Source organism: Manduca sexta, chromosome 2 (assembly GCF_014839805.1).
Source record: "Manduca sexta isolate Smith_Timp_Sample1 chromosome 2, JHU_Msex_v1.0, whole genome shotgun sequence".
NCBI classification, from domain to species: domain Eukaryota; kingdom Metazoa; phylum Arthropoda; class Insecta; order Lepidoptera; family Sphingidae; genus Manduca; species Manduca sexta.
Genome location: NC_051116.1, coordinates 2,659,052 through 2,686,239, shown reverse-complemented (window position 1 = coordinate 2,686,239; position 27,188 = coordinate 2,659,052). Strand labels below are relative to the sequence as shown.

Genomic DNA, 27,188 nt, shown 5'->3' with positions numbered 1-27,188 from the left:
TGACTGACCCCGGATTCGAACTCACGACTACTTTACAAGCAAACGCTGGCAATAGAAAGAGGATATTACTCTTGGAAAATTGCCATAAACTTTATAGACCTTTAAATTGCACTCTTAAAGCTTTAGAGCGCCATCTAGCGGTTTTCGTATTAAACCGCCTTCAATATTTGTAAGAGTTATTAAGCTAAATTTAGATTAGTAAGAAAACTTGCAAGCAATATTTACCGTGTAAACAATGACATGGAGACTTCTGCAAATGATGCTTGAAAAACTTGCAGAAAGACGTAAGTATATTATTGGGATATTGCGGTTAGTGTTGACGAATTTTGAAGTTCTTGCGCAACATTGCTCCGAGAACTTGCTAGTCAAATATGTTAGTTCAAGATTCCTGAGAGAGTTCTGCATTCATATGAAAATTTAAATTAAGTTATTCCTTATTTTACGAGTCTATAAATGAACTGCTCTAAACAACAATAAAAAACGAATTCGATTTTTTCTCTCCTTTCTATATCATGTACTGAACTGTTTACCTAAAAATAATTTTGAAACGAGCAACACCAGAGTATCTTGCCCGTTCTTCTCTGGTGAGAACTGCTTTCCCAACTGGTAGAGTTAATATTGACAGAATCTAAATAATGTATAACATTTTACGGATTCAAATAAATCATTTCATTTCAAGTAAATATCACTTATCGATCAGTTAAGTTAAACTAGTTCCTTTTATACTCAATGTTTCTATTAGTTTCCAAATTATGATGTTCATTGTACTCTTATTAGCGGCGATAGCCTATTTGGTTGTGGAACGGACTGCCGCGACGATTGTCCGCAGGTTCAAATCCCAAGGGCACACACCTCTCTGACTTATCTAAAGTTATGTGTGTATTCTTTGTGAATTATCGCTTGCTTTATCAGCGAAGGAAAACATCGTGAGGAAACTTGCATACCTGAGAAATTCTCTATAAGAATTCGAGGGTGTGTGAAGTCTACCAACCCGCACTAGGCCAGTGTGGTGGACAAGGCCTAATCCCTCTCAGTAGTAGAGGAGGCCCGTGCTCAGCAGTGGACAAGTATATAATACAGGGCTGATATTATATTATATATATTGTACTCTTATGTCTCGGCGCCGTGTAGTTTCTCGCTGCCTTGAGCAAACATTAAATTTGTCGCAACAAGGCAACGGGCGAGATAAAAAAAGGTAATTTCAACAAATAGGACTAAGGCCTCCCCCCCCCCCTAGGCACTAGTACATTTGATAAAAATAAAAAGAATATAAAGGTTTTCTTTAACGCATTTAAGTTTTTTATATTGTTTTGAATGAGGATAGGAGCTTATCTTTCGTCTGATGGCAAGCGATACGACCGCCCATAAACAGTAGAAACACTATCCAACACCATGAATTATAAAGTATTGTTTGGCATTCCACTGCGCTCGCCATCCTGAGACATGAGATGTTAAGTCTTATTATGTCCAGCACACTGGCTGCAACGTTCTTCACACTGGAACACAACAGACTACACACCGCTGCTTGGTAGAAATAGACATTCCAGTGGTACCTACCCAACTCTCTCTGACTGACTCTTACATACGAGCAACCACTAGTATTATTATTACACATAGCTAGTTATAATGTAACAATTATAAATAAATACAATCAACATTATTATGCTGTCTAATAAAGTATAATGTATTTTATATTGTGTATTCACCCGTTGGCATTAGGAAGTCAGACAATTTGGTATCTATATTTATTGCGCATGCGTTGGTCTGTTTCTAATATTTTTAATACTGTTGTCGCGTTTGGTAACCGTCGTTATACAGCGTGATGCGAAAATCATTTTTTTATATTACATATTTTTTTCGATAATGAGGATTTGTTTATTGAATTAAAAAAAAAATAATGTAGTAACTTTTTTTCATACTAAATATACTTTTTTTTAGAAAACTGATACAGCTTAAAATTCTTTTTTCGGTACCTGGATATCAAAATATGTTATACAAATTAAGTCAAAAAAATTACACTATTTTTGTTAATGAAATACAATTATTTCTAGAAATATACCCTACATTACTCCTTCCCTTCTGGGAAATCCAGATATTCCTGTTGTTTATATTACTGTATTTGTTAAATAATTCCCAACAATTATTTTGTTTTGACGAATCAAATTTATTATGAGAAGAATGTTGTAAAGCTTTCCATGTAAAATTAATTATATTACGTTTATTAGTAAATATTAATACATTTTCTGTGAGGTATTTCATTATTTCGAGGTTTTAATATTCAATAGTGATTTCAATCGGTTTGTTTTTATAAATACTTATTATTGAAGTATTATACTCAGCGCTACGTAAATATACAAAAAACAAACAAACAAACATACATCACGCTTTTATACCCGAAGGAGTAGGTAGGCGGGCAACCAGGGCACCCACTCCTCCCCTCGTGTTTCGTCTTCTGATGTGATATAAACATTATTCTGACTCCAGGCTGATACTGAGCAGAAAACCCCAATTTCAAAAATACTCAATCAAAAAAGATAGACAGACCACCATAATAAGTCATCATAAAGTGTTATATATTGTTTTCCTAAATTTAAAGCAAATAAACATTCTGGATTCTGATAAAAAAAATTGAAATATAAATTGCTAGCTTTGGTGTGGTTCAATAAGTCTTTGATCATCGTCGAAATTAATAAACATTTTTTTCTGAGATTATAATTAACCTATATCACTCCTCGGTCCATATAAAAAAAGAATAGATTGCTCGTTGCAATGTTAAATAATGACATACTAACAAAAGCACTTTTGATTTTGTTTATATTCTAGTAAAAGTTTAGTTAATAAAAGTATTTGTAAATATAAATCCTTGAGAATACTATACATAGAAAAATAATAAGTTTAAAATTTTTAATGTAGAGTTATAATCATTTTTTACACATGTCTTTTTTTCTAAAAATGTTAAAAACAACGGCAGCTTTGTCAACTAAAAACCCACTAAACAGAAAAAAAAAACATATTTTTATGTCTATAAATAAACACCCTGTGTTTGAGCCGACAACGCGTCGCAGGCCGTCTCCCACGTGGCCCAATGTGGCCACCATATTTAGCACGCACATGGGACGTAAAAAACAATTATACTTGGATTCACTTGGAATTATTGCAAAAATAAAGTGTTGTGGCGGTGGGCTGGTTTCTTTCGCTGGCAATGCTTATTATATAGGTATACCTAAAAATATCTAGATTTTATTCACTAAACAGTGTGCCTTCTGTTCAAAGTTTACTGCACTTAATGTGTGCAATTGGAGTAAAATAAAAAGCATATCTTTATTGAGTTAGTCGGCTTAAAATATGTAAATTTTTGGACTGCAAAGTTAATGCAGTTTCAAAATGTGTAGTGCAATTCATGTAAAATATAGAACTGTTAGATATTTAGTAATTTTGAATGATTTTCGTTTGTTAGAAGTAGGTAAAAACTGCTGAACGAATTTCGATGAAATTTAGCACACAGACTATTTTCTAGTTTGAAATAAAGACTGCTATTTATCCCGAAATTTTATTCCGAAAAAGTATTTTACACTTAGTAATGATAAATTATCTGTACCCAGGAATCGAATGTAAAGCACTCGAATCAGTATGCAAATAAATTGTCTACAAGTATTGTTTAAACACATTGTCCAAACAATTTCACGTCTGACCTATTGTTTGCAGGCAATGTTTGTTTTTCTTGTGCATTGTGTATGTCGATGTATTGATTAGGGTAGGTATGAAGTAAATTCTAATGCTGGGGCCACATTAAAACTTAAAAGCAATTCACTTGATCATCAGTACGTATTATAAAACAAAGTCCCCTGTTCTGTCTGTAATCGATTTTCTCAAAATCTACTGAACGGATTTTAATGAAGTTTGGTACGGAGATAGTTTGAGACCTTGGGAAGGTTATAGGCTACTTTCTAGCCTGGGAAACTTATTCACGCGAGCAAAGCCTAGAGCTAAATTACAATATAAATGGTGAAATCCCATAAATTGCGTCATACTATACTGGGTAATTTTGACGCTTTAATAAATGAAACTACATACTCGTCTTTACTTCTGCTAACGTGCAACAAATTATCCAAGAATAACGAATATTTTCATCCAAGATCCAGGTTTACTTTTATGTTTTTTAACTATTCGTAGTTTAGTATATTTCTGACTGAAAGTATGATGTTGAGTTCTTATATTAGGGCGCATAAAATTAAAATTTATTGATATTTATTTCATTCGAAACTTACACTTTTTTACTTTACATCTTCGTTCCGAGTAACTTATTGCAATGTTATTTTCAAGATAAATATGTAGTATCATTTAGTAACGCAATGTTAAACTGACCCTGTACTTATACTGTATAGTAATTATTGTGGTAACAAAAAACAACCTGCTATACTCCAGATTTAATCCAAAAGAGAATAAAAGTTCAAACACTCGTAAAGTCAACATATTGCAAGGGATTTGCATTGGGCAGATGCTGCGTGTTCCCACGCATCCATATTTAAAGGGCTTGAGATCTTTATATCTTTGTTGTTTATATTTCCTACGATATTCAAACTAAGTTCCCTGGTATTAGTCCCTGAATATTTTTCGGTCTGATGTTAATTCAGAAATGATTATGTGCTTTTCAGTATTAAGTAGATTTCAGCGACATATGACTGGATTAAATACTGTCTAGCATAAAAAAGATTAATGCAATAAAACGGCGAGTCTAGTTGGAAGTGGAACGGATTGCCGAGACGAATGTCTGCAGGTTCAAAACCCAAGAGCGTGCACCTCTAACTTTTCTAAAGTTATGTGTGTATTCTTTGTGAATTATCGCTTGCTTTAACAGTGAAAGAGAACATCGTGAGAAGACCTGCATACCTGAGAAATTCTTTAAGAATTTTGGATAAAAAGTCTGCCCACACTAGGCCAGTGGTGATCCCCCAATATAGTAGAGATCTGCCCAGCAGTGCGACAGTATATAATACAGCATATTATTAAAGCATAATTCTAGCCCCAGATACGAAATGTCCCCAGTCCAAAACTAACACGTAGAGACAAATAAAAATAATACAAAGACGGCCCTTAGAAAGGGACAAACGAACTAACGCTAAGTTGATATAATTGGCTCATGTAAACATTGGACGCCTACATGAGCATGGTTCGAGTTACGAGAGGCAGCGATTTAGGCTTCACGCACACGCACAATGGCCTGACTACTTGACGGGCTAAGTGCGGAAAAAGTAACCCATAACTATAGGCTTCACGCAGACGTTGATTCGTAGTCGAATATGTGCTTGTGATCGAAGCAACTGCTTTGATAGTGTAATGTGTAATGAGATAAAGTAAAGGTCGTAAGGTTACATTTCATAATAATGCTTAATTTTTTTATGCAAGGACGGCAACACACTGCACCTGGTGGTAAGTGGAGTGGAGTCTAATAGAATGTCGACTGACGAGAGATGGTTACCCCTCGGCAGTCGACACAATTATGTCGGCCTGGCAAGTTTTAACCTCGTGTGTACGGTGGTCGCTATCCGGGCGGATATAAAATATATGCTACCATCAGCATTGTATTATTTAGGAAAAAAAATCCAAATTCTAATCTATACAAAATAATGTATATAGGTATATATTTTTTTTTGCATATACCCACTCGCACGTTACTAAAATCAGATACATATAAAATCTCCTGTTATTTGTTATAAGTAGGTATGTAAAAATAGAACCGATATTAATGTAATATTCTACCTTGACGATGATTTAAAAAATAGTTTGAACAGTATTAATTTCCCAAAATCTACTTATACTTGTAGGTATCGACAAGCAAAATCAATTCGTAATACAAGTTCTATATTGATGAAATTGCATCAAAGGACACCAGTTTGTGATACACAGACGTACAGTGTACACGTAAACACTGCATATGTATATATAATTTCCTCGTGCAAATGTTCGAACGCCTACGTCGGTTGGGGGATGGTCAGTGTGAGGAGAGATGGCGGGATTGCATTAGCTGATCTAATGCACCGATTATAATAAATAGTAATAATATCAGCCTAGTATTATATACTGTTCCACTGCGGGGCACGGGCCTCGTGTACTAGAGGGATTAGGACTTAATCCACCACGCTGGCCTAGTGCGGGTTGATAGACTACACACAGCATAAAAATTCCTATAGAGAACTTCTTAGGTATGCAGGTTTTGTAGTTATGTAGCGATAACTCGATTTTATTTCTTATGTTAACATTTTTACAGCGTGTAATTGTATAAATATTACTTATTTTAAATATTTCACTGAACAGGCACAACTATTACATTTCCCCGTTTCCATGTCACTATTTGTTTGCAAAATATAAAAAAAAGTACTATTTAAGGAACTATGTTGTATAAAATTAGTAATAAATAATTGCATGACATAATAAAACTAATTGTTTAGAATGCAAAATATTCTTATACCAAATATTATGATTAGAAACAAACTAAAATGATGTATCATAATTATACAACCGCTAACTCTCACAATAAAAACCACAACCTAACCCTAAGTAGGCTACGCGTGGGCCAAATGTCGTAAGCAGGCAAGTTTTAGTAATGATTTTTGGACTGGACAATGTTTCTTGTATTTAAGTGGGAGGTTTGTGAAATTGTAGACTTTAAAAAAGTATTTTTATACAGTGTATAGAATAGAATCAGTATTCCATTCCTTATTAGTACAATAATAATAGTTCATTTTAAAAATCACTCAATCGCATGTCCAAGTTAGAAAATTGCATTTCTAATGCCCCCGTGCCTCGATACTATATAGCCGTTGGTCCAGCGCTTGATCTCGCCCCGGTCATGTCGGATTGCCGTCAAACCTAACTATGACAGTGAAGGAACAGAGAGTGCACCTGTGTATTGCACACACTCGTGTACTATAATATCTCTTGCGTACTTGGTTAATTTCCGTTGGCATTAGCCTGCTGTAGCCGAAATTCAGCTAGGAGGGATTAACTCAGATCAAATAAAATAAAAAAAAACTCAGGACAATAATTTGTACGTGTTTCACTAAAATGATTTGACCAGTATTAGTTCCTTCACATGGGTTGGACGTATTGAAATATACTTCCTGCTGATCATCCTCAACAAAATTTGTCGATTATTCTTTTTGGAACTTTAACACGTACTAATAAAGTTTGTTTTTGTATTTTTGTCACAGCAGGTGATAACGCACCTGCTCGTAATTAATATAACCAAAAAAAATTGGTATCCTTTTTATTACATTAGTTATAAAAATTATCATAGTTAATGCTTCGTCTTATCCCACTTTATTAGGACGTAAACTAAATTGCCATCTTTACATTGAAACAAAAGTGAAATTATTGATTAACACGCCACTAAGCTCCATGCTTACGATTAATAATTTACAATAATATTTCTGATATAGCAATAAAAAATGGTGGCTAATTTTTAATTAAAATTATTCTCAGAAGCAATTCTTATTCACTCCGTCTCCACACGGAATGCCCGCTCGCACGGGGGACATTTGTCGCGGCCCTAGGCACACAGTTAAGTGTTTATACCTCATGGTTGCCAATTTAGAGATGCCTAGGACTCGTGAACATTTCCTGGCCTTCTCCCCTCCTCCCATCCTAAAATGGTTCCATCTCCTTCCCAAGATATCTTCCCGACTTTCCTTCAGGGCCCTGCAGTCCCTAAGCCGGAGGATTGCAGAATCTCTATCGCAGATTTCCCCCGATGTTGACTCCGGGCTGCGACAAACAAAAAAAAGTATACTACATTAAGGAAGCAAGTACTACCTCTAACCGAGTATACCAGTAATCAACTAAGTATAAAATACGGCGCTAACTTATCTGCGGCAATAAAATCATTTTATACCCAAAGACTTTTTTGTAATGGCTCGTAAAGAAACGACATTAATATAGATAAAAACAGCGTTACGAGACTCCAGGCGCAACTTCGACCCTCGGAGTCGTAAAAATTATTCCCGCTAAATAACTGAACATTTCACTTCATATTTTTGACAGTGATGTGTGACGGCTTTTCTGATAAAGTTTAACGGTTCGAATTGTCTATAACAAGATTAATATCGGCTTCCCTTTTGTAAATTAGTTACTAAAAAATATTAAGAATATAGAATAATAATAATATGCTAAAAGAAATTAATTATTATTAATTTAGTGTAAAATAATGCTTAACATGGTAGAAAGTAGCCTTCAATCAAATTTCATAAAAATTCGTTAAGTAGGTTTTGAGAAAATCGATAACATACAGACAAAAAAGGGGACTTTGTTTTATAATATTATGTATAGAGTATTCGTTAACTTAAACTAAATACTCTGAATTTAATGTAACCAATTCTGTCATATATTGCTGTCATCCCAAACCCTTCGATGACTTCGCAAGCAAATAAATCCTTTAACAAAACATCCCCGTCATCGAAAAACAGTATAAAGTCCCAACAACCCCAGAATTTATGTTAAGCCTGTTTTGTTCCGATAAAAATATGCATAGTTGTTTACTTAGGACCCGTTTGGGCGACAAATTTAATGGTTTATGATTATGGGTCTATAAAATGTGCCATTTTTTGATTCTGACACACGTCTAGACGCATTTTGCATTTTTATGATTTTTTTAATCGCCCACGTGTTGACCTTCGGAATGAAAACTGATTTTATGTGATTTTTTGCTTAGAGTTAAGTTGTAAATCTGTGTGTTATTTGAGAATGTGACAATAAATACGAGGGAAAAGGAGACAAGTTATTATTGGCGTAAGGTACAATTTTCCGAAAGAGAATCCGACACAACATATACTTCTAATATGATACTAATATGCATAAATGCAATCCGCAAATTTTACATAAGGGAAGCCGGTAAGAATCGAGTTATATGGACCCTTCGCCACTTTAAGTTATAAACATTAAATACTTTAGAATGGCAAGTATTTAAAACTTCGTATGTAATTTGTTAATGAATAAATAGATTTGAACACAAGGACTAAACAGTGAAAGATTACTATATTATTACATCGGATAAAAAAGGGTTTTTGTCCGTTTTGTCTATTTCTGTTACTACTCTCCAACTCTTGTATTCTGGTTTAAAGGATATTTAAGCCAGTTTAATTTCTTTGTAAGCCAACGCCTGATAAAGGAAGACGAGCGCAATGCGGTATCATGCAGTGCTTGGGAATACAAAGGTTCCAGATGGTGTTGATGGACTAGCTTTGAACCGCGATTCTGCCCCTATTTTAGTTCTGTTTCAAGATAAAAGTAACCTGTAAGATTAAGAAATAATAAAGCTTGCTATCAGTGACATAATTTTCAAAATCCGTCCAAAGGTTTTGGAGATTATCGCCTTTAAATAAATAAAAAAAACATTTTATTTACTATTTGGATAGGAGTATAAAAATAAATATGGGAACTTAAACCTTACTGAATTACATAAAATGATGATTTAATATTATGTAATTCACACACATAACCAAAAAATACTGTAACTATTATTCATACATCAAAATTATATTAGGACGAAGCCATTTTGAACATTTCAAACGTTCAAATTGATTAGGAGAGCGATAAAATTGACTCCAAAAGATATCAGCACAGAGCGCCATCTGCCATCTGGTTTTGTTTTACGATTATTGGTACAATCAGTGACATGTACAGTCAGACACGGAAGACAGCTGTCGTCCAACTGCTACAAAGGACTGCATTGTACTTTAAAATTCTTACAATACGGCTTTCATGCACGAAATATTTCAGACAACTTATTATATGCGTAATGGCTTTTAAATATATGTCTTAAATATGAATATTTAAGGTTTTTTTTACATTTATTATGGAGGGAAGTTGATTGTCTGACTTCAAAAGGAAACGATCGAACGTATTTTTGTATACAGATTACTCAATTTTAAGATTTGTAGGTAATTTTTGTGACAGTTAATAACTTTCGACTTATTAATAATACGTTTTCGAATAAAATACCTATACAAAGTTTTTGACTCACGATTCTATTTAAATTGTTTAGTGATTACCGAGCTTTTACTTTGCGGTTTTACGTAGGTATAAATCTCTGCTTACTGCTATATACACTTTAAGTTGAGCTAATCAATAAATTATTAACGGCCATGAACATAAACAAGGCTAATATTAGATGCGTTATAGACCTTCAAGGAGCAGAAATAAGGCTTAAAAAGGAATAGCAGTACTTGCATGCAATGCCTCTAATTGTATAAAACGCAAGAGCATATCCGAATAAACAATCATTTTTATTGAAACAGTGATACTATAAACAGAGAAGAAAAAAAGCGATATCTAATGTTGTTATTTAAATTAGTCATTATATAAAATAAATCGATAAAAACTCATTATTATTTAAAATATTTCTTTTTCTATGTTTATCGGCTTCTTTTTTCCGAAAAAAAGCCTTAAAAAATATTTTTTTCTTTACAGATTCGCGAATCCTTCAGTGACATGGAGTGTGTCAGTGGTCTGTGGCAGTGACTTGTAGTGACAGGACTTGTGACATAAGTGACAAGATAGTGTTGTGACAGTTAAAATGTGGAGGTGATTTAACTGTAGTCAAAGTAAAGTATGTGCCGTGAGTTCAACATAAAAATAGGAAAATGTACGCCCAAATTAGGATAATACTTGTTGCTGTTAGTGGTAAGTAGATTTACTATTCACTATAAATAATAGTAATATCAGCCCTGTATTATACTGTCCCACTGCTGGGCACGGGCCTCCTCTACTACTGAGAGGGATTTGGCCTTAGTTCACCACGCAGGCATAGTGCGGATTGGTCTACACACACCCTCAAAATTCCTATAGAGAACTTCTCAGGTTACCTTTACCGAAGCAAGCAATAATTCACAAAGAATGCCGAGAAGAATGTTCGCAGGTTCAAATCCCAAGAGTACACGCCTCTGAATTTCAGAAAATAATAATTATAGATCTAGTGAATGTGTACACATAGTACGGAGAGATCAGATTGTGTCCAGTTATATTCTTATTGAAATACAAATTATTCTTTTAAACAATTCAAGAGCCATAATAGAAATAATAGCTAATCTAGAAATTAAATTATAATCTGACTAGAATAAAATCCTGCTTTGATGGCGCCATTTTGCTTTTCGTTTTAAAGTTATCGTTGCCAGTACAAGAAATTAGTTAATATTTTTCACCGTAAAATGGCTAAAGTTTTTATTTTCCTAGTGAGGCTATGCAACAATGAATTAAGTCAACCTCAATTATTTTAGCAATTCACAACAGTTTTCAATAAACGATGCCAATCTCAATCTTTAATCTCATTCTGAAATTGAACCAATCAATATAACTCCTTTGACACGTATGTCAAAAAAACATTCGTTCTGATTGGTCCATATTTGAAATAGTTTGAATAAAGCGATTGTTTATTGAAAATTACGGTTAGTATCAACAAATGCCAGTTTCATAGAATTAAACTAGACAGCTCGTTTTACTTGTCTTAAACTGGAAATAGGCAAAGTGCCTTACATTCTTTCTAACTCAAATGTTTACGCTAGGCAGCGGCTTACCTATGCCTCTGGCATTGCTGACGTCTATTGCCGACGATGACCACTTACCATCAGGTGTGTCGTTAGCTCATCTACCTTCGGAAGCAATAAGACACACACACCTCTATTACTGTCTTCGCAGGCAATGATAAAAAAAATCCACCCTTAATAGACCAGGCGTGATTCTAAATTGTAGACTGAGCATGCAAACATTTTCGTCAGGTCCAACTTCGCTGAGTTCTTATATTACACAAGTTGGACAGATATTGCTTCACTTTATGTATTGGAGAAGTTTTTCCATTTCCAGGGTGGCGGGTTCGGCTCCCGGGTAACCTGTTTATAGCGGCTTCTGATTTGATTAGTATTGAACTATAGTGGCAAAGTGACTTCAATGCACCTGATTAATGAGGTCCACGTGGGGTATCTGACGGGAGATTATCCATCGCTAATCGATATTTACGGCCTATTAAATCTAGTTGAATGTCGAAAAATATAAACGCGAAAGTTTGTGCGTGTTTGTTAGAAGTAAATGGCGAAATTTTCGAAATGATTGGTACACAGTTAGAGCGTGTTTTGATTTAACATATTATATTTTGTTGACTAATTACAAAGTTCTAATATTTTTTCACAAATGATTGTATTTATCACATAATTGTATGTATTTTTCAGTAATAAATTTTTATAATCTCGAACTACTAGCGAAGATTTTGATTTAGCAAAGGACTATATTTTGTGTTTAACCTCTATTGATACGTAAGTTGTCGGTAAATCATCCTAAAATAAACAAATAAATTAAACTACACGAACTGCTGGTTTTAAAAACATCTTTAGTACAATCTAGTCAGAATTCAAAGCCCGTACCTAGATCGATTGCAGTAAACAGTACGGCGAAGTCAACCATCAGGTTTCCATATATAGACGAGAATCCAGCGGCTGGACTTTATAAAAACAAGACTTGATCAGGATTCGTGGAGACACACGCCTTTTATCTCAGAGGTAGGCAGAGAAACACCTATTGCTTCGTCGTTATATTCAATCCCTAGATGCTACATGATTTTTAATTCTTTTTATTGCTTTCAATGACGAGACGGGCTTGCCGTTCGCCTGATGGTAAGCGACACGACCGTCCATAAACAGTAGAAACACCATTCAATACCTGGAATTACAAAGTATTGTTCGGTATTCCACTACACTCGCCATCATGAAGCATGGGATATTAAGTCTTATGTTCAGTAGTTACACTGGCTAGAATGTCCTTCAAATCGGAACACAACAGTGACTACACACTGTTTGGCGGCAGAAGTAGACATTACGGTGGGACCTTATCCAGGCGAACTCTCACATACGAGAGACCTACCACCAGTAAGATATGAATATATCGGGCAGTTTTAATTTTAAACTCAGAGATGCATTATCTAATAGAAAATCACAGTGCTAATTATACCAATATTAGCAGATTTAATTTTTAAATAAAAATTATTAGCTTTTTTTAACATGAATTTACTTTTATCAGCCTGGCAAAGGTCAGCTTATACAAACAGACCGGAGTTTCGGGTGAGCGCTTTAGGCGTTCGCAACCTTTGAAAATTAGGCGACCGGAGGGCAACCAACGGGTTACGAACCTCAGCTCAGAGGGTCTACTTCGAAAAATGAAATCCGTAATTTCGAATGACGGATCGCACATTTTACTACGAAGTGTTACGGATCCGATGACGGATTCGACGACGGATCCGATCGGTTCATCGCAATATTTCAGACATGGAATTTGTGAGAAATTAACCGTACCTTTCTAAAACCATAAAGGATAAAGTTCCACTGCTTTCTCCAAAAAATATATATACGGAAAATTGATCCTTCCACTAAGGTAAAAAGCGGCGATAGCCTAGTTGGGTGCGGAACAGACTGCCGAGACGAATGTCCGCAGGTTCAAATCCCAAGGGCACACACCTCTCACTTTTCTAAAAAATCTTGTGTGTATTCTTTGTGAATTTATCGTTCGCTTTAACGGTGAAGGAAAACATTGTGAGGAAACCTGCACATCTAAGAAGTTCTCTATAGGAATTTCGAAGGTGTGTGAAGTCTACCAATCCGCACTAGGCCAGCGTGGTGGACTAAGGCCTAATCCCTCTCAGTAGCAGAGGAGGCCCCTACAGCAGTGGGCAAGTATATAATACAGCGCTGATATTATAATTATTATTACTAAGGTAAGCTTCAGAACGGTGACGGATCCGAAGTAATTTGGTAGTAGAGTTAAATCCGAAGTTCGTAGTTTCTTCGTTTCGGACCGACGTTTCGACGTTCGTTTTTCGAAGCAGACTCTTTAGACGGTCACTGGGAGAATAAGACATCGATTATGGGTGCATGTAGTAGTGAACAATCTAATCATTACAGTATTTATCGACATGCGGGCTAGAACTGTTAGAGGCTGAATAAAATATAACACAAATTAAATGCAGTGTAGATAATGGATAAGTCTCACCCAATCAAAATATATATAACTCAAAGGTGACTGACTGACATAGTGATCTATCAACGCACAGCCCAAACCACTGGACGGATCGGGCTGAAATTTGGTATGCAGGTAGATGTTAAACGTAGGCATCCGCTAAGAAAGGATTTTGATGAATTCTACCCCCAAGGGGATAAAATAGGGGATGAAAGTATAAATATTCTTAGATTTTCGACTGATTGAACTGAAATTAAAGATTGGAGCTACTGTGGTGACGTTCGCTTAAATAGGATTTTGATAAATTTAACCCCCATGGGGATAAAATTATTTTGAACCTATCAATACCGGGAAAATTTGTAGCAAGACTTTTATCATACAGTGGACTTTTATCCAGGAAAACTATTTCACGCGGGCGAAGCCGCGAGCAAAAGCAAGTTGAAAATAAAACCTAAAATCACATGTTTCAAAACAGAAAAATCACGTCCATTTAAATTAAGAACAAATGACGTTAAACAATCAGAAATTTTATTTGTACTAATAAAACACGGGTCGGTATTGTTCTAATATTAAACAAAAAACATACGTTCAACTTCTATTGTGTAGTCAATATTTATTTGGTACGGAACTCTCGTAAAACAAGGGGCTGGGGCAGGGGCGGATTGGCGTTGGCGGGGGCACTGGGCCCTTGTGAGGTCATGGTAACTTATAAAAGAAAAGTGTTGTGTCTGTTTTATAAATAAATTGATTAAAGTAAATGTTTTGATACTAAATGAAGTTTTTAGATATAAAATGTAATTAACTTTTCTAGTATTCATGTAAAAAAATGTTATTTGTTGAAAATAGCCACATATTTAGAATTTTTAAATTAATTATAAAAAATAACACAATAACTAAAATTATGACATTTACTAATAATATACAGTTTGAAAGTTAATTACAGAATTTAACCTTAAAATTAATTTAATATCAATATATTAAAAATACTGATTATCTAAATATTAAACTCTAACAATTTATGTAATATCAAAAATTGCTTCCAGTAACCCAAGAGGTTGGTGGTTCGATTCCCAGGTCACAAATTCGCGCGTAAATTGATTCGGCATGGTACTTTATATAATATATAGTTTTATACCGTTTTTTGACCTAAAAAGAAGTTAGATATGAACCTAAATTCACTTAGTATTTCAAGCCTTTGTTGGCATTATGCCATAAAGGCGAAGATATGATGTCAACGGAAGGGACGAATTAACCAACTTTTTATCAATAATGAGTTTTATACATATTTCTAAAGAGTTCATTTTTCGATGTTTCATAAGCTAGTCAAATAAAAACAATGTCGCTAATGTTACTAAACCTTCTTCCTGACAATATAATGTGCCTTTATCCTTGAAAAGAAAGACAGTGGCATAATTATAATTCACGGAGCTTATTTCCGTCCCATTATATGATATAGAGTATTTATTCAATCACAATATGATCATTAACTTTTTGAATTTAAAACTCATACACCTCTATTGATCAAGTGATACCCTATTAAAAAAGGAAAAGACAATGTAAAATAACATTTACAGTATTTAATCATCTCATTTTAATTAATAATAACTTTTAAAAATATGTTATTAAAGCTTATTTTCCTAAGCGTGTTAGACATTGGATGTAGTGATTCAAATTGCACCTTTTTAATATATTAAATGTGTTTTTACCAATAAAAATAAATATTCCCACGAACAGAGCAGCAAATCAAATAAATATTAATAGCTAATAATGTCAACATTTCAAGTTTTTATCGTTTAAAAAAATGTAGTAATACAGCCAAATGTGAATTTAAATTCATTTATGATTGATTTTTTTTTATAAATGACCGACTTATACTGCCTTCGAATGTATTCGAAGTAGACTTCAAAGTAAATTATTAGTGTATTTATTTAGAGATATTATTTCTATTAGTGAAATATTTTGTGAAAACCTCAAACAATCCGATAATGTTGTTTATTTTTCTTAATTGTTCAGCTCAGTTAGTATATGTATTCAATTCAATGTATTGCACTCCACAATTGTTATGATATAAGTTTTTAATTAAAGAAAGTACATTAACGTAGACTCTGCAGGGCATGAAGAGAGAGACACATTTACTTCATAAAAAAAATTGTTCCAAGAAGTAATTTGTTTCTCTTTAAACAGCTAACCTAAAAAAAATTTCGATCCTCAATCTTAATACTATTATAAAAAGCCTTAAATAGATACATAAAAAAGCTTAATATTTTCATATATTTTAGTACAAAGCCTTATTCACCTATCCAAGTTCAGGGTGCCTTTGAGTTTTTCCATTTCATCCTATCTACGAAAAACTATTTTATCTGAAACGATCAAATCTGATTTATTCATATTTCTTGCGAAAACTTAGTATTTCGATTGCTTTTTAAGTGAAAACGGTTTTGGGATTCGATAGTCATGTATTACTACTAAAAGTACTTGTTGAGGTGATGTGGGTTTGATTCCTAGATAGTACAGAGCCGAAAAGGTCCATATAATCCGATTCCTATCGGCTTCTCTTTTGTAATATATGTAAGCAGACTATTAAAATTACACACACACACACACACACACAACATTACGCATTTATCTTCGAAGGGGTATGCAGAGGTGCAACCAGAGCACACACTTTTCGCCAAGTATGTTCCGTCCCATAATGTGATAGGGGGCGAGCCTATCGCCATTTCGGGCATGAATTCCAGACTCTGGGCTGATACTGAGCAGAAAAACCCAAATATCACTTTGCCCGACCCGGGTTTCGAACCCAGGACCTCAGTAAGCTGCCGTACCGCGCATGCAGTACAACTACGCAATCAAAGCAGTAATCAGTCAGGCATTAAAATTAAATAAATAATATTTATAGTGGGCTAAAATCTATATATGATTAGTAATAATTTATTTAATTTGTATCGAGTTTCCTTTTGGAAAACTTCACCCATCATCACTGGTATTATTTCAATTCAAACCATTTCATACTAAGACAGTGGTTTTAAATACATAAGAAAATTAAATAAAAAATTCTAATTATGAAATACTAATAATAGTGTCCCACTGTTGGGCACGGGCCTCCTCTTACTGAGGGGGATTAGGCCTTGGAGCACGCTGGCCTATTGCGGATTGATAGACTATACACACACTCAAAATTGTACCCTCAAAATGAAATAATATTCGTCTATAAAATAGATTTGTTAACTAAATGGATTGTGACCTATATTCTCTCGTAATACAAATAAGGTGGTCTACTCAACCATAATTATTATTATTATTAACAGCGTGACGGTTAGAATTTACAGTTGTCCATATATTATATTGTGTTTATTATGTCTTATCATCGATATAATATGTACTACGTATTAGATTTAGCGTTCCGAACATTCACTGTGTCAACTGAATTGAACTGCAATCCATTCAAACTGACTTTAGTATGGTCAATATAAACAGCTTGTGGTTGTGTACGGAGTGGCGTTCATGATATAAGAACTCGAGTCTAAGTGTAAACCTGGATTTGAATATTAGTCAAATAAGTAAAATTATTTGTTGTTCAAGTGAATAAATTGGTTATAATAGTGACGTTTTGGTTGCCGTTTTAGTTCAGATTTTGAACAAATATGGACGTTCGTGTTTATAGAATATACGTCAATGTGTCATATAAATTAAATAAAAATCCGTTTATTACTTTATTATCTACTTTCATTTTTTTTTATAAATGTCTTTAAAAAAATGCATATAAAAAATTTATCTTCTGATGGCGAAGCTCATGTCTCATAATAATATAAAAAACCGCGGTAATTCTGTAAAAAAGTTTTATTTTCATTGGTTTAGTTTCGGGATTTGAAAAATTAAAATGGGATCCTTAAATAACTGTTAGTTACTCACGTACGATGTTACACTTCACAAGTTTTTTTTACAAATCGGTCAACAAATATTCACATTCATCAAACGATTATTCCCGAGTAAATGCATTTCAAATTTCCACCCCAAAGAAACCTTGTTTACAATGTTGCTTTGAAACTCGCACAAAGGTCGCTCTGAGACGATTCAATATTCCACCATTCTATATGTTAATAGAAATTATATCGTCTCTAAGTACTTGGAGGTATTTGAGCCATTTTGAGACTTACAGGTAAAAAGAAATGGTCTTAAAATTTGAAGTTGTGGACTAAATCCTAGTATTTTTTTGAGCTGTGTTAAAGTTTAATTATAAAGGATTATTTAAGTCCAAAGTATGATATTTTTAACTTAATGTAGGTTTTTTATTGTGCGCTCTGTAATTATCTTAGTTTTTTTTATTTTGCTTTTTATGACGAGACGAGCTTCCGTTCGTCTGATAGTAAGCGATATGACCGCCTATAAACAGTAGAAACACCATACAACAAAGTATTGTTTGGTATTCCACTGCGCTCGCCATCCTGAGACATGAGATGTTCAGTCTTATTATGTCCAGTAGTTACATTGGGCACAATGTTCTTCAAACCGTAACACAACAGTGACTACATACTGCTGCTTGGCAGCAGAAATAGACATTGCGGTGATACCTACGCAGGCGGAATCTCACATATGAGAGACCTACCACCAGTTAGTTGGCCTTTGCCTGCGGTTCCGCCCGCGTATAAAAGTTTTCCGGGATAAAACGTAGACTATATCACTCAGAGTAATATAGCCTCCACTTAATTTAAAATAATATAGGTTTAGTAGTTTCTGAGATTAACAAATAAATTCTTCAGCTTTATAATATTTTTATATATTCTTTACATTTATGTTTGTGTTTGAGTAGTTGCAATTATTATGGCGTGAAGCAATCTGGGTGTGAGATGAGTGTTCCTTTCCGAAATATTGGAAAAGTCTCGTAACCAACGGACTATATTTAAATTATGTAAAATTTCAACTGAAGTGATGAATGAAATATTAATAAACAAATATAATAGGACGACCTAACAAATTCCTGCTGAAAATTCTGATTTTAGACAAAGTTTGTAATATTGCTGGATTATCTATTTCTTGCATTTTTGTTAATAAAAAAATATTATCATACAAATAACTCAAACTTATCAATATAAAAAATATATAAAATTTAATTTAGCCCCCCAAACTCACCCCTATTCCGGCCCTGAACTAGGGTGTTTGTATTTATTAGTACACCCGGGTAACAATTAAACTTTAATTAATATAAAAGCATTGTTACCTTCAATATCGAACCGGTAACAAAAACATCTTTGACCTTTGTTCTGTGAGAGTTGAAATTTCGTATAATATCACGCCCTTTTCGTTAGGGGTAGGGAGAGGTGTAACACTATTTGATAAGTAAGGACCCGTTTAGGGGGTAGCTTATTGATATTTAAGGTATATTGGTATATATATATTTTTTATTTTAGGCTTAATACCTAGTGGAACTAAGAAGGTAAATATTAAATTGCACTAATGTTTTAGAGAGAGGAAAAAGGATTTGTTCCTCTTTCTATGTTAGGACATTTTTATTTTCTTTATTCATCTTTATTGATAAATTTACTGGTGGTAGGTCTCTCATATGTGAGAGTCCGCCTGGGTAGATACCACCGCAATGTCTATTTCTGCCGCCAAGCAGCAGTGTGTAGTCCCTGTTGTGTTTCGGTTTGAAGGACATTGTAGCCAGTGTAACTACTGGACATAATGAGACTTACATCTCAGGATGGCGAGCGCAGTGAAATGCCAAACAATACTTTATAAATCAAGGTGTTGGTGTTTCTACTGTTTATGGGCGTCGTATCACTTACCATCAGGCGAACAGCTAGCTCGTCTCGTCATTCAAAGCAATAAAAAAAATGTATACTAATATTATGAAAAGGAAAAGTTTGTAGAGGCTAATCTTTGGAATTACTGAACCGATTTTAAAAATTCTGTGACAAATAGGAAGATACTAATAGGAAGATACATTACTCCTAAGTACTATAAGCTATTTTTATCCTGAAAAAACGTTTTCATGCGGACAAAGCCGCAGGTAAAACTTAGTCTATTACAGATTTATCATAAACGAATTCAACTTCTGAAATCACGGACAATCTTACTCTTAATATGCCGTACAATGAGCTAAAAACAAACAGATGTTGGGCTTGTTTCATTCCCGGCTAAAACTAATCCCCATATTAATGTTGCCCTTATGCTTCAAGCCTGTTGCCCCTACTACAGGACAAATAGGTGAGGTTTGAGTGAGTTTCGGTCGATTACGACTTTATATAACATGGGGTCAAATAGTGGAACCTCGCCCCCCCCCCTCCCCCTATGTGAGACACAATTGCCACCATCTTCGATAATATTATAAAGTCTAATTTCGAATCATTTGTGAAAAAAAATACAACTTGGGATCCCCTTTGTGAGACTTTGTTAACCATATTTCGAATCAATTAAACTCCTATTTTAATCATTTGCAAAAAAAATACAACTTGGAGTCCTTTAAGCGAAGCGGGTAGCAAAGCAGGTCGGCATAACTGTGCCCTCCAAGGATGTTTATCTCCCGGATATATTTTTAGGCATCCCCAGGCGGACTCTCACTTATGTGAGACCTACCAGTAACATTTAGCATCCTCAGCTCCATCCATAGCTCCAATAACATTAGCATCTCTTCACTTACTATCATGTGCAGGCCACTTAACCATTCCCTCGAAAAAAAACTTGGTATTGAAATAATATAAATTAGGAACTAATTACTTGTAAAATAACCAATTTATCGATATTTATCTATTAATAAAAAATGCTCAATTTAGTAGGTTTCGAAGTCGAATCTTTCTATATTGTAACGGACAAAATTGTTTGTTCGTATTCGCTTTTCTACATTATAAAGCTCAAAATCATTTGTTCGTACTCATATTTTTCTGACGCCATTATTTTCCCATGCCTATAACCATAAATACTACCAGCACCATCGAAAAATCGTGCAATCTCATAAAATACTCACCAGAAACACACAATTTACCATCGAGAACCAATAGTTCCACCAGCATCACTCACCAGCCGCCCTATTATTCCACGTTCATAATATAATTGTTCTTTCTGATTAATCAACCCTTGTGTGAAGGCAACAAATTCATTAAGACCCCTTTTTGTACTATTGTTGTTTAATTAAAGGGTCTTGGAAAGCAATTTATTATCAATTAGACGATTATAAAAACTTTGAAATTTTAGCTCGTCAAAAATATCTTGACGGCATTTATGCTAATGGTTTAGGCAGAGTAATACGTACATTCTGTAGTCTTTTTGCCCCCATAATAAAAGGAATGGACATTTTGCCATAGTACAAGCAAGATTTATATTTAAGTTCAGAGGGTCCTATTTCATGTAAGTGTCATGGCGATCTTTTAGCAATTACGGGATTCCTAATCGAAGGATAAACTTTGGGAGCCATATAGGTAAAAGAGAAAAAATCCCCTGTTTACCTATAGGGCTATCAAAGCTATTTCTATATGAGAACGTCTGGAATTAAAAATGACTGTTCCCACGTAGAAGGAATAGGGCCCCATGATCTTACTTCTGCTGTTTCCTAAGATTCTTTTTTTATTTATTTAACTAGCCAACAATTGTTTATACCAATAAAATTTAAAAAAGGAAACAATAAAACTTATACCTAAGTGCAAGAATATCTTACAGGCTAGTTCTACATGCACAAAATTGGTTAATAAATTAAATTATAGAGAGAGATAGAAGACATTATATTCATCTTATAATGTTAAAGGGGTTAGCCTTTTGCTTTTAAGGTAGATTTCATTTACGTCCTAAGTACTTTTCTAGTACAAAAGCTAGCAAATATGTTAATAGGGGACCGTCCGGTGTTTGATTTTATACATTATTCTACATGTTATGGTTAATAATACGAAAAAGAAACCCTCCTGTGAAAACTGCATTAAAATTGGTTAAAAAATGAGCCAGTAATTCATTTTTCAAATATTACTATGTGCCGTAGGGGCGCGAAGTGGGGATATCGCTTCATCTCTTTCTTTCGCACGCGTCATAATGCCCGATGACGTCACACGTGGGTATTGCGCCTCTTCTGTTTTTTGTTACTTACGCCTTCTACCGAAATTGAAAGACATAACTTATTGACTTTTTCGGATTCAAATAATTCTTTCTGTGTTATAATTTATATAACGTAAATATTTGATAATACTAAAGAACAAAAATGAGTCCGATCCCCTATTGCTTTAGTAGGTAATATCCTCGCTCCAAATTACATGGGTCCTCTCTCTCTCTCTCAGTAGTCAGTCCCTTATGACTAAGAATCGTAGTCATCATTGGATGTTCTTAACATATCTAACAACATGGGACCTAACATAGTGCGAAATGTGGGCGCGTTACACCTCTGCCTACCTCTTAAAAGGGGAGAAAGGCATGATGCTATACAGGGTCATTTTGATATTGTGTTAATAAATGAAACCATAATACTTGTCTTCTTGAAATAACTTTACCATAAGGTATTCTAACCGCAGATGTAAAATAAAAGAGTGTTTAAAGTATTGCACAAAACTAATATTAATAAAAAAATATGTATGTTTTTACATGCTCTAAGGCCACTAGTATTATTATACGTAGAGAATTTGTCAGAACGTTAACATTACACTTTCAGTCAGAAATATACTTAGATTCACACTACATATAAACGCACTTAACATAAAAAATGTGACATTTAAAACCAGGATTATTGGTAAATATATTCGTTATTTAGGAATGATATTTAGCACAATTATAGCAAAATTAAAAAAGAATGTATGATTTCATTAATTAATGCAATGTAAAAATATTTCTACATATATATTGTATGTCCCTACTAGCTTTTGCCTGCGTTTCGCACACGTGATAAAGATTTTCTGAGATAAAAAGCACTATCTATAATCTAAGCCAATAGAACTCAAGAGTAATGTAGCTTCCTAATAGTAAAGAAAATCATATTCAATTTAGTAGTTCCCGTGATAAGCGCGATTAAACAAACAAACTCTTCAGCTTTATATATTAGTATATATAGGACTTTTCCTGTCACTTATTTTTAGGGGCATGCTAATTTTCGAAAGAGTAATTCCATATTTTTTTTTACCGCCCTCTCTTGCTGCAATTTTTACTGGCAATATTTTCGATATTTTCAAAATTTTCTTTAGGGGTACTGCCTGCGCCCGTGTGCCGCTACAATAAAGCCCTGAATATAGATGGTAGGACTAGATCTATTTATCTATATATATAAAAATGAATCCCTATTTCCCTTGTTCACGCCATCACGCGTGAACGGCTAGACCGATTTCACAATTTTTTTTGTTGTTGTATTTCTTATTGTTAGGAGAAGGTTCTTATGAAAGAAAAAATTCAAAAAATTGCGCGGATTATTAGAAAATTTAAGAAAACTGAACGAAAATCTTAATTTTATATAACTGTCAATTGTTTGAAATAACTGTCAGCGATTGACAGAATGCGCGCTACAAATTCATAGTTAAGACGGGACAACTTCTGTCGGGTCAACTAGTAAGCTATAAATCTATTAAGTATTTCATGTATTACTATCACACATTTTTAAAACTTTCACATTCATAATAGTATTATCGGATAGACTCGGTGGTCTCCTAAATAAACATTTCGACATTACTTTCCAAACGATAAGGAACACCTTTAACCCACTTGATAAATGGAATCCTTGACATACGTCGGAGAAAGGGGACATAAAAACTGCTTTTATTTTTATCTTAAATGATTTGTTGAAAAATTTTAGTGACCAGAAATATTATTTGGAATGTAAAGTGCGGCGTTTATGTAAAAAGGCTTTTATAGTAAATGTTTGGTTTTATTATTATTTAAGTGCCTTAGGCAAATGGTGCTGGTAGCTCTCTTATATTAAGAGTCCAACTGAGTAGACACCACCACTATTTCTGCTGCCAAGCAGCAGTGTGTAGTCACTGTTGTGTTCCAGTTTAAAGGACATTGTAGCCAGTGTAACTACTGGACATAATAAGACTTAACATCTCATGTCTCAGGATGGCGAGCGCAGTGGAATACCAAATACTTTGTAATTCAAGGATGGTGTTTCTGTTTATAAGCGGTCATATCGCTTACCATCAGGCGAACGGCAAGCTCGTCTCTTCATTTAAAGCAATAAAAAACGAGCAAGGGATCCGCCTGATGGTAAGCAGCATCTGCCGCCCATAGACTTCGCAATGTTAGAGGTACAGCCAAGCCATTACCTACCAGGAAAATACGTACAAATAACCATATTTATTAGGACGTTATTTCCCAGTAACAAAATTAACATATGTAGAAACATTACACCGCTCAAATGTGGCATCTGGACAACACACTTATCAAGCAATTGAGGAAGAATTTGTTAAATTTAAAACTATCTGCATAGTTTAATAAAATAGTGACAACTCTTTATACAGGAAGGGAAACACAGAAATGTATCCAGTGGACCCAATTTGCGCCATATGAATTCTGTCCAATGATAGAGGCGAGCCTATTACCATATTGGATGCAAATTTTATTAAAATTTGACTTTGCGGATGACCAACACCTCAGACACTCCATGATCATGAAGGTTGCAAAGTCTTCTAAATCGGGAGAAAACTATAATATAAAACCGCGATAAAATCCGAAAAAAAGTTTAATTTTAATGTCTAACATTCGCGTAAACGTTACAGAAAAATCTTAATTTACCCGCCTTGGAATCGACCCTGGACCTCAGCTTTCGAACTAGGCCACCACGAGCATAGTTTCCAAGGTTCCAAATAGAACCATGAGTTAAAAAAGCAATTTGCGTTAAACAAACGTCTTTCAAACAGTTAAAACAACTTCAAACTCGCGAGCGAAGTTGTGTTTGGTTAACTTAATTAATATGACATCTTGGTATTGATTCTTAGAGGTTTTCTCATTTGCCTGCTTGTTATGTCTTTACCCTGGGTTTATGGGGGACTAGATCTTTTTTATTGCTTTGAATGACGAGACGAGCTTGCTATCGCCTGGTGGTAAGCGATACGACCGCCCATAAACAGTAGAAACACCATCCAACAAAGTATTGTTTGGTGCACTGCGCTCGCCATCCTCAGACATGAGATGTAAAGTATTATTATGTCCATTAGTTTAACTGGCTATAATGTTCAAACTGGAACACAACAGTGACACACTGCTGCTTGGTGGCAGAAATAGACATTACCGTGGTACCTACACAGGTGGACTCTCACATATGAAAGACCTACTACTACTAACTTATCAATAAATTACCCTAATTCTAAAACATCGTGTATAATATTATAGGTTAGATTTGTTTGTAATCAATAAACTCTGAAACTGCTGAACTGATTTCATTATACGGGCCGGGTATCATAAGTTAATTGTAACTGGAATGGCCCTGATCCCTCGTCAGTCGACATAATTATGCCGGCCTGCTCGAATTCACACTTTACGCCGATTTATTATTAGTAATATCTCGATGTGTTAAATTCACTCCGGATCACTACACTAAATAGCCACAATTCCGATTAGACATGATAATGAATTATCGCGTGAAATCGCTATAGAACGTGCTGAAGGTGATATCAAGCCATCTTGTGCCAATTAGATTTGGATTATTCTTTAATGGGTTTTATTTTTGGTCAAGATAGCTTTTGCTCGTGGTTATTTTCGCAAAAAGGTGTTAATAGCATAACAAGTGGTATTAGCATGTAAAAAAATCCCTTGAATAAAGGATTCATTATTTTTACGGGATTAAATATAGCGTTTAATTATTTAAACTACGAAAAATTGTGAATGTCAGTCTATCTGTGTAATATATTTTATCCAAATCCATTTAGATACTTCTTTGTTTATTTTTAATACACATTGGAACACTTATAAATCCCACATTTATAAAAGAAGTAAAAGTATCTTACTAAAACAAATAAAACAAACTAAATACCAAAATCCATAGTCGATAATTTTAAAAACAAACTTAAAATTTCAAAAATCGAACTGATAATTTCAACCTAAAACGGTGTGACAATGTTCGTTAATTCTATAGCATGTCTCAGTCGATGTGCACGGTGCTTTAGGTTAGGGAGGGGATACAGTGAAACATCAGGTATCGATATGTAATTGGTATATCGATTGTATTGTTACATTTTGTAATTGGAATGATTTTTCAAAAGTTACTAATAATAATAATATCAGCTCTGTATTATATACTGGCCATCTACTTCTAAAAGGGATTAGGCCTTAGTCCACCACACTGGCCTAGTGCGCATTGGTAGATTTCACATACCCTTAAAATTCTTATAGAGAGCTCCTCAGGTATGCATATTTCTTCACGATATACTCTTTCATGTAAATACAAGCGATAATTCAAAAGAATACACATATAACTTAATTAAAGTCAGAGGTGCGAGTCCTTGGGTATTGAACCTCTGGACATTCGTCTCGGCAGTGCGTTCCACAACCAACTAGGCTATCGACGGTATCCGGTGGAAAGTTTCAAATATCTTTCTATGAATATGGTACTATCGTTTAAAGTTATTTTAGGACTTATATTTAGATTAGTCTAAGCTAGGTTTTTCACTATCATTTAAAACTTATTGCACATAACCTCTCAGTAGTAGTTCAATGAATCTAACAAGTATCGATTTTTCTACACATATTATTTGTTGTTATAATTACCATTCTGAATAAACGATTTAATTAAAGTTGAATAATGGAACTATCAATTCGAATGGAAATTTTGATTATATTTATCTCCGATTCTGGCAAAATTACCCTTTTTTATAAAAAACAAATAATAGATATTTAATTATATGTGTCCATGATTATAATCCCTAATTGAGATTATTGCTATAAAACAAAACTACTGACATTTAAGTTATATAAGAGTGCGTAATATTTGCTTTTTGACTACAAAATTATTAATCAAAAATTACTTTAGAGGTACTGATTGATTAAGTTTTATTATATTATGTTAAAATATAAAAAAAAAAAACACTACGTAAGAACGGTTCAGACCTGTTCATTATATCGATAATTATGCTTAACATTCCATAGATGAAACAATCTGATAGATTTATAAAAAAAAGCGTATTACGATACACACAGCGCGAAGATGGATTGCGCACACTTCAATATTTTATGGATCTACCAATCCCAATTCATGTATCGATTCTTTACAAACCAATTCATCGATATGTTCTTACCGTTGC

At 34.1% G+C, this 27,188-nt stretch overlaps 1 protein-coding gene across 1 annotated transcript in view; it reads left to right on the top strand.

Moving 5' to 3' along the window:
- LOC119189235 (irregular chiasm C-roughest protein-like) overlaps positions 1-27,188 on the top strand; it is a 44,928-nt gene that overhangs the window by 11,107 nt on the left and 6,633 nt on the right. The window contains exon 2 of the mRNA XM_037438330.1: positions 10,465-10,677. Within this exon, the coding sequence (XP_037294227.1) occupies positions 10,638-10,677 (40 nt within the window). The 5' untranslated portion in view covers positions 10,465-10,637. The remainder of the gene's footprint in view (positions 1-10,464; positions 10,678-27,188) is intronic.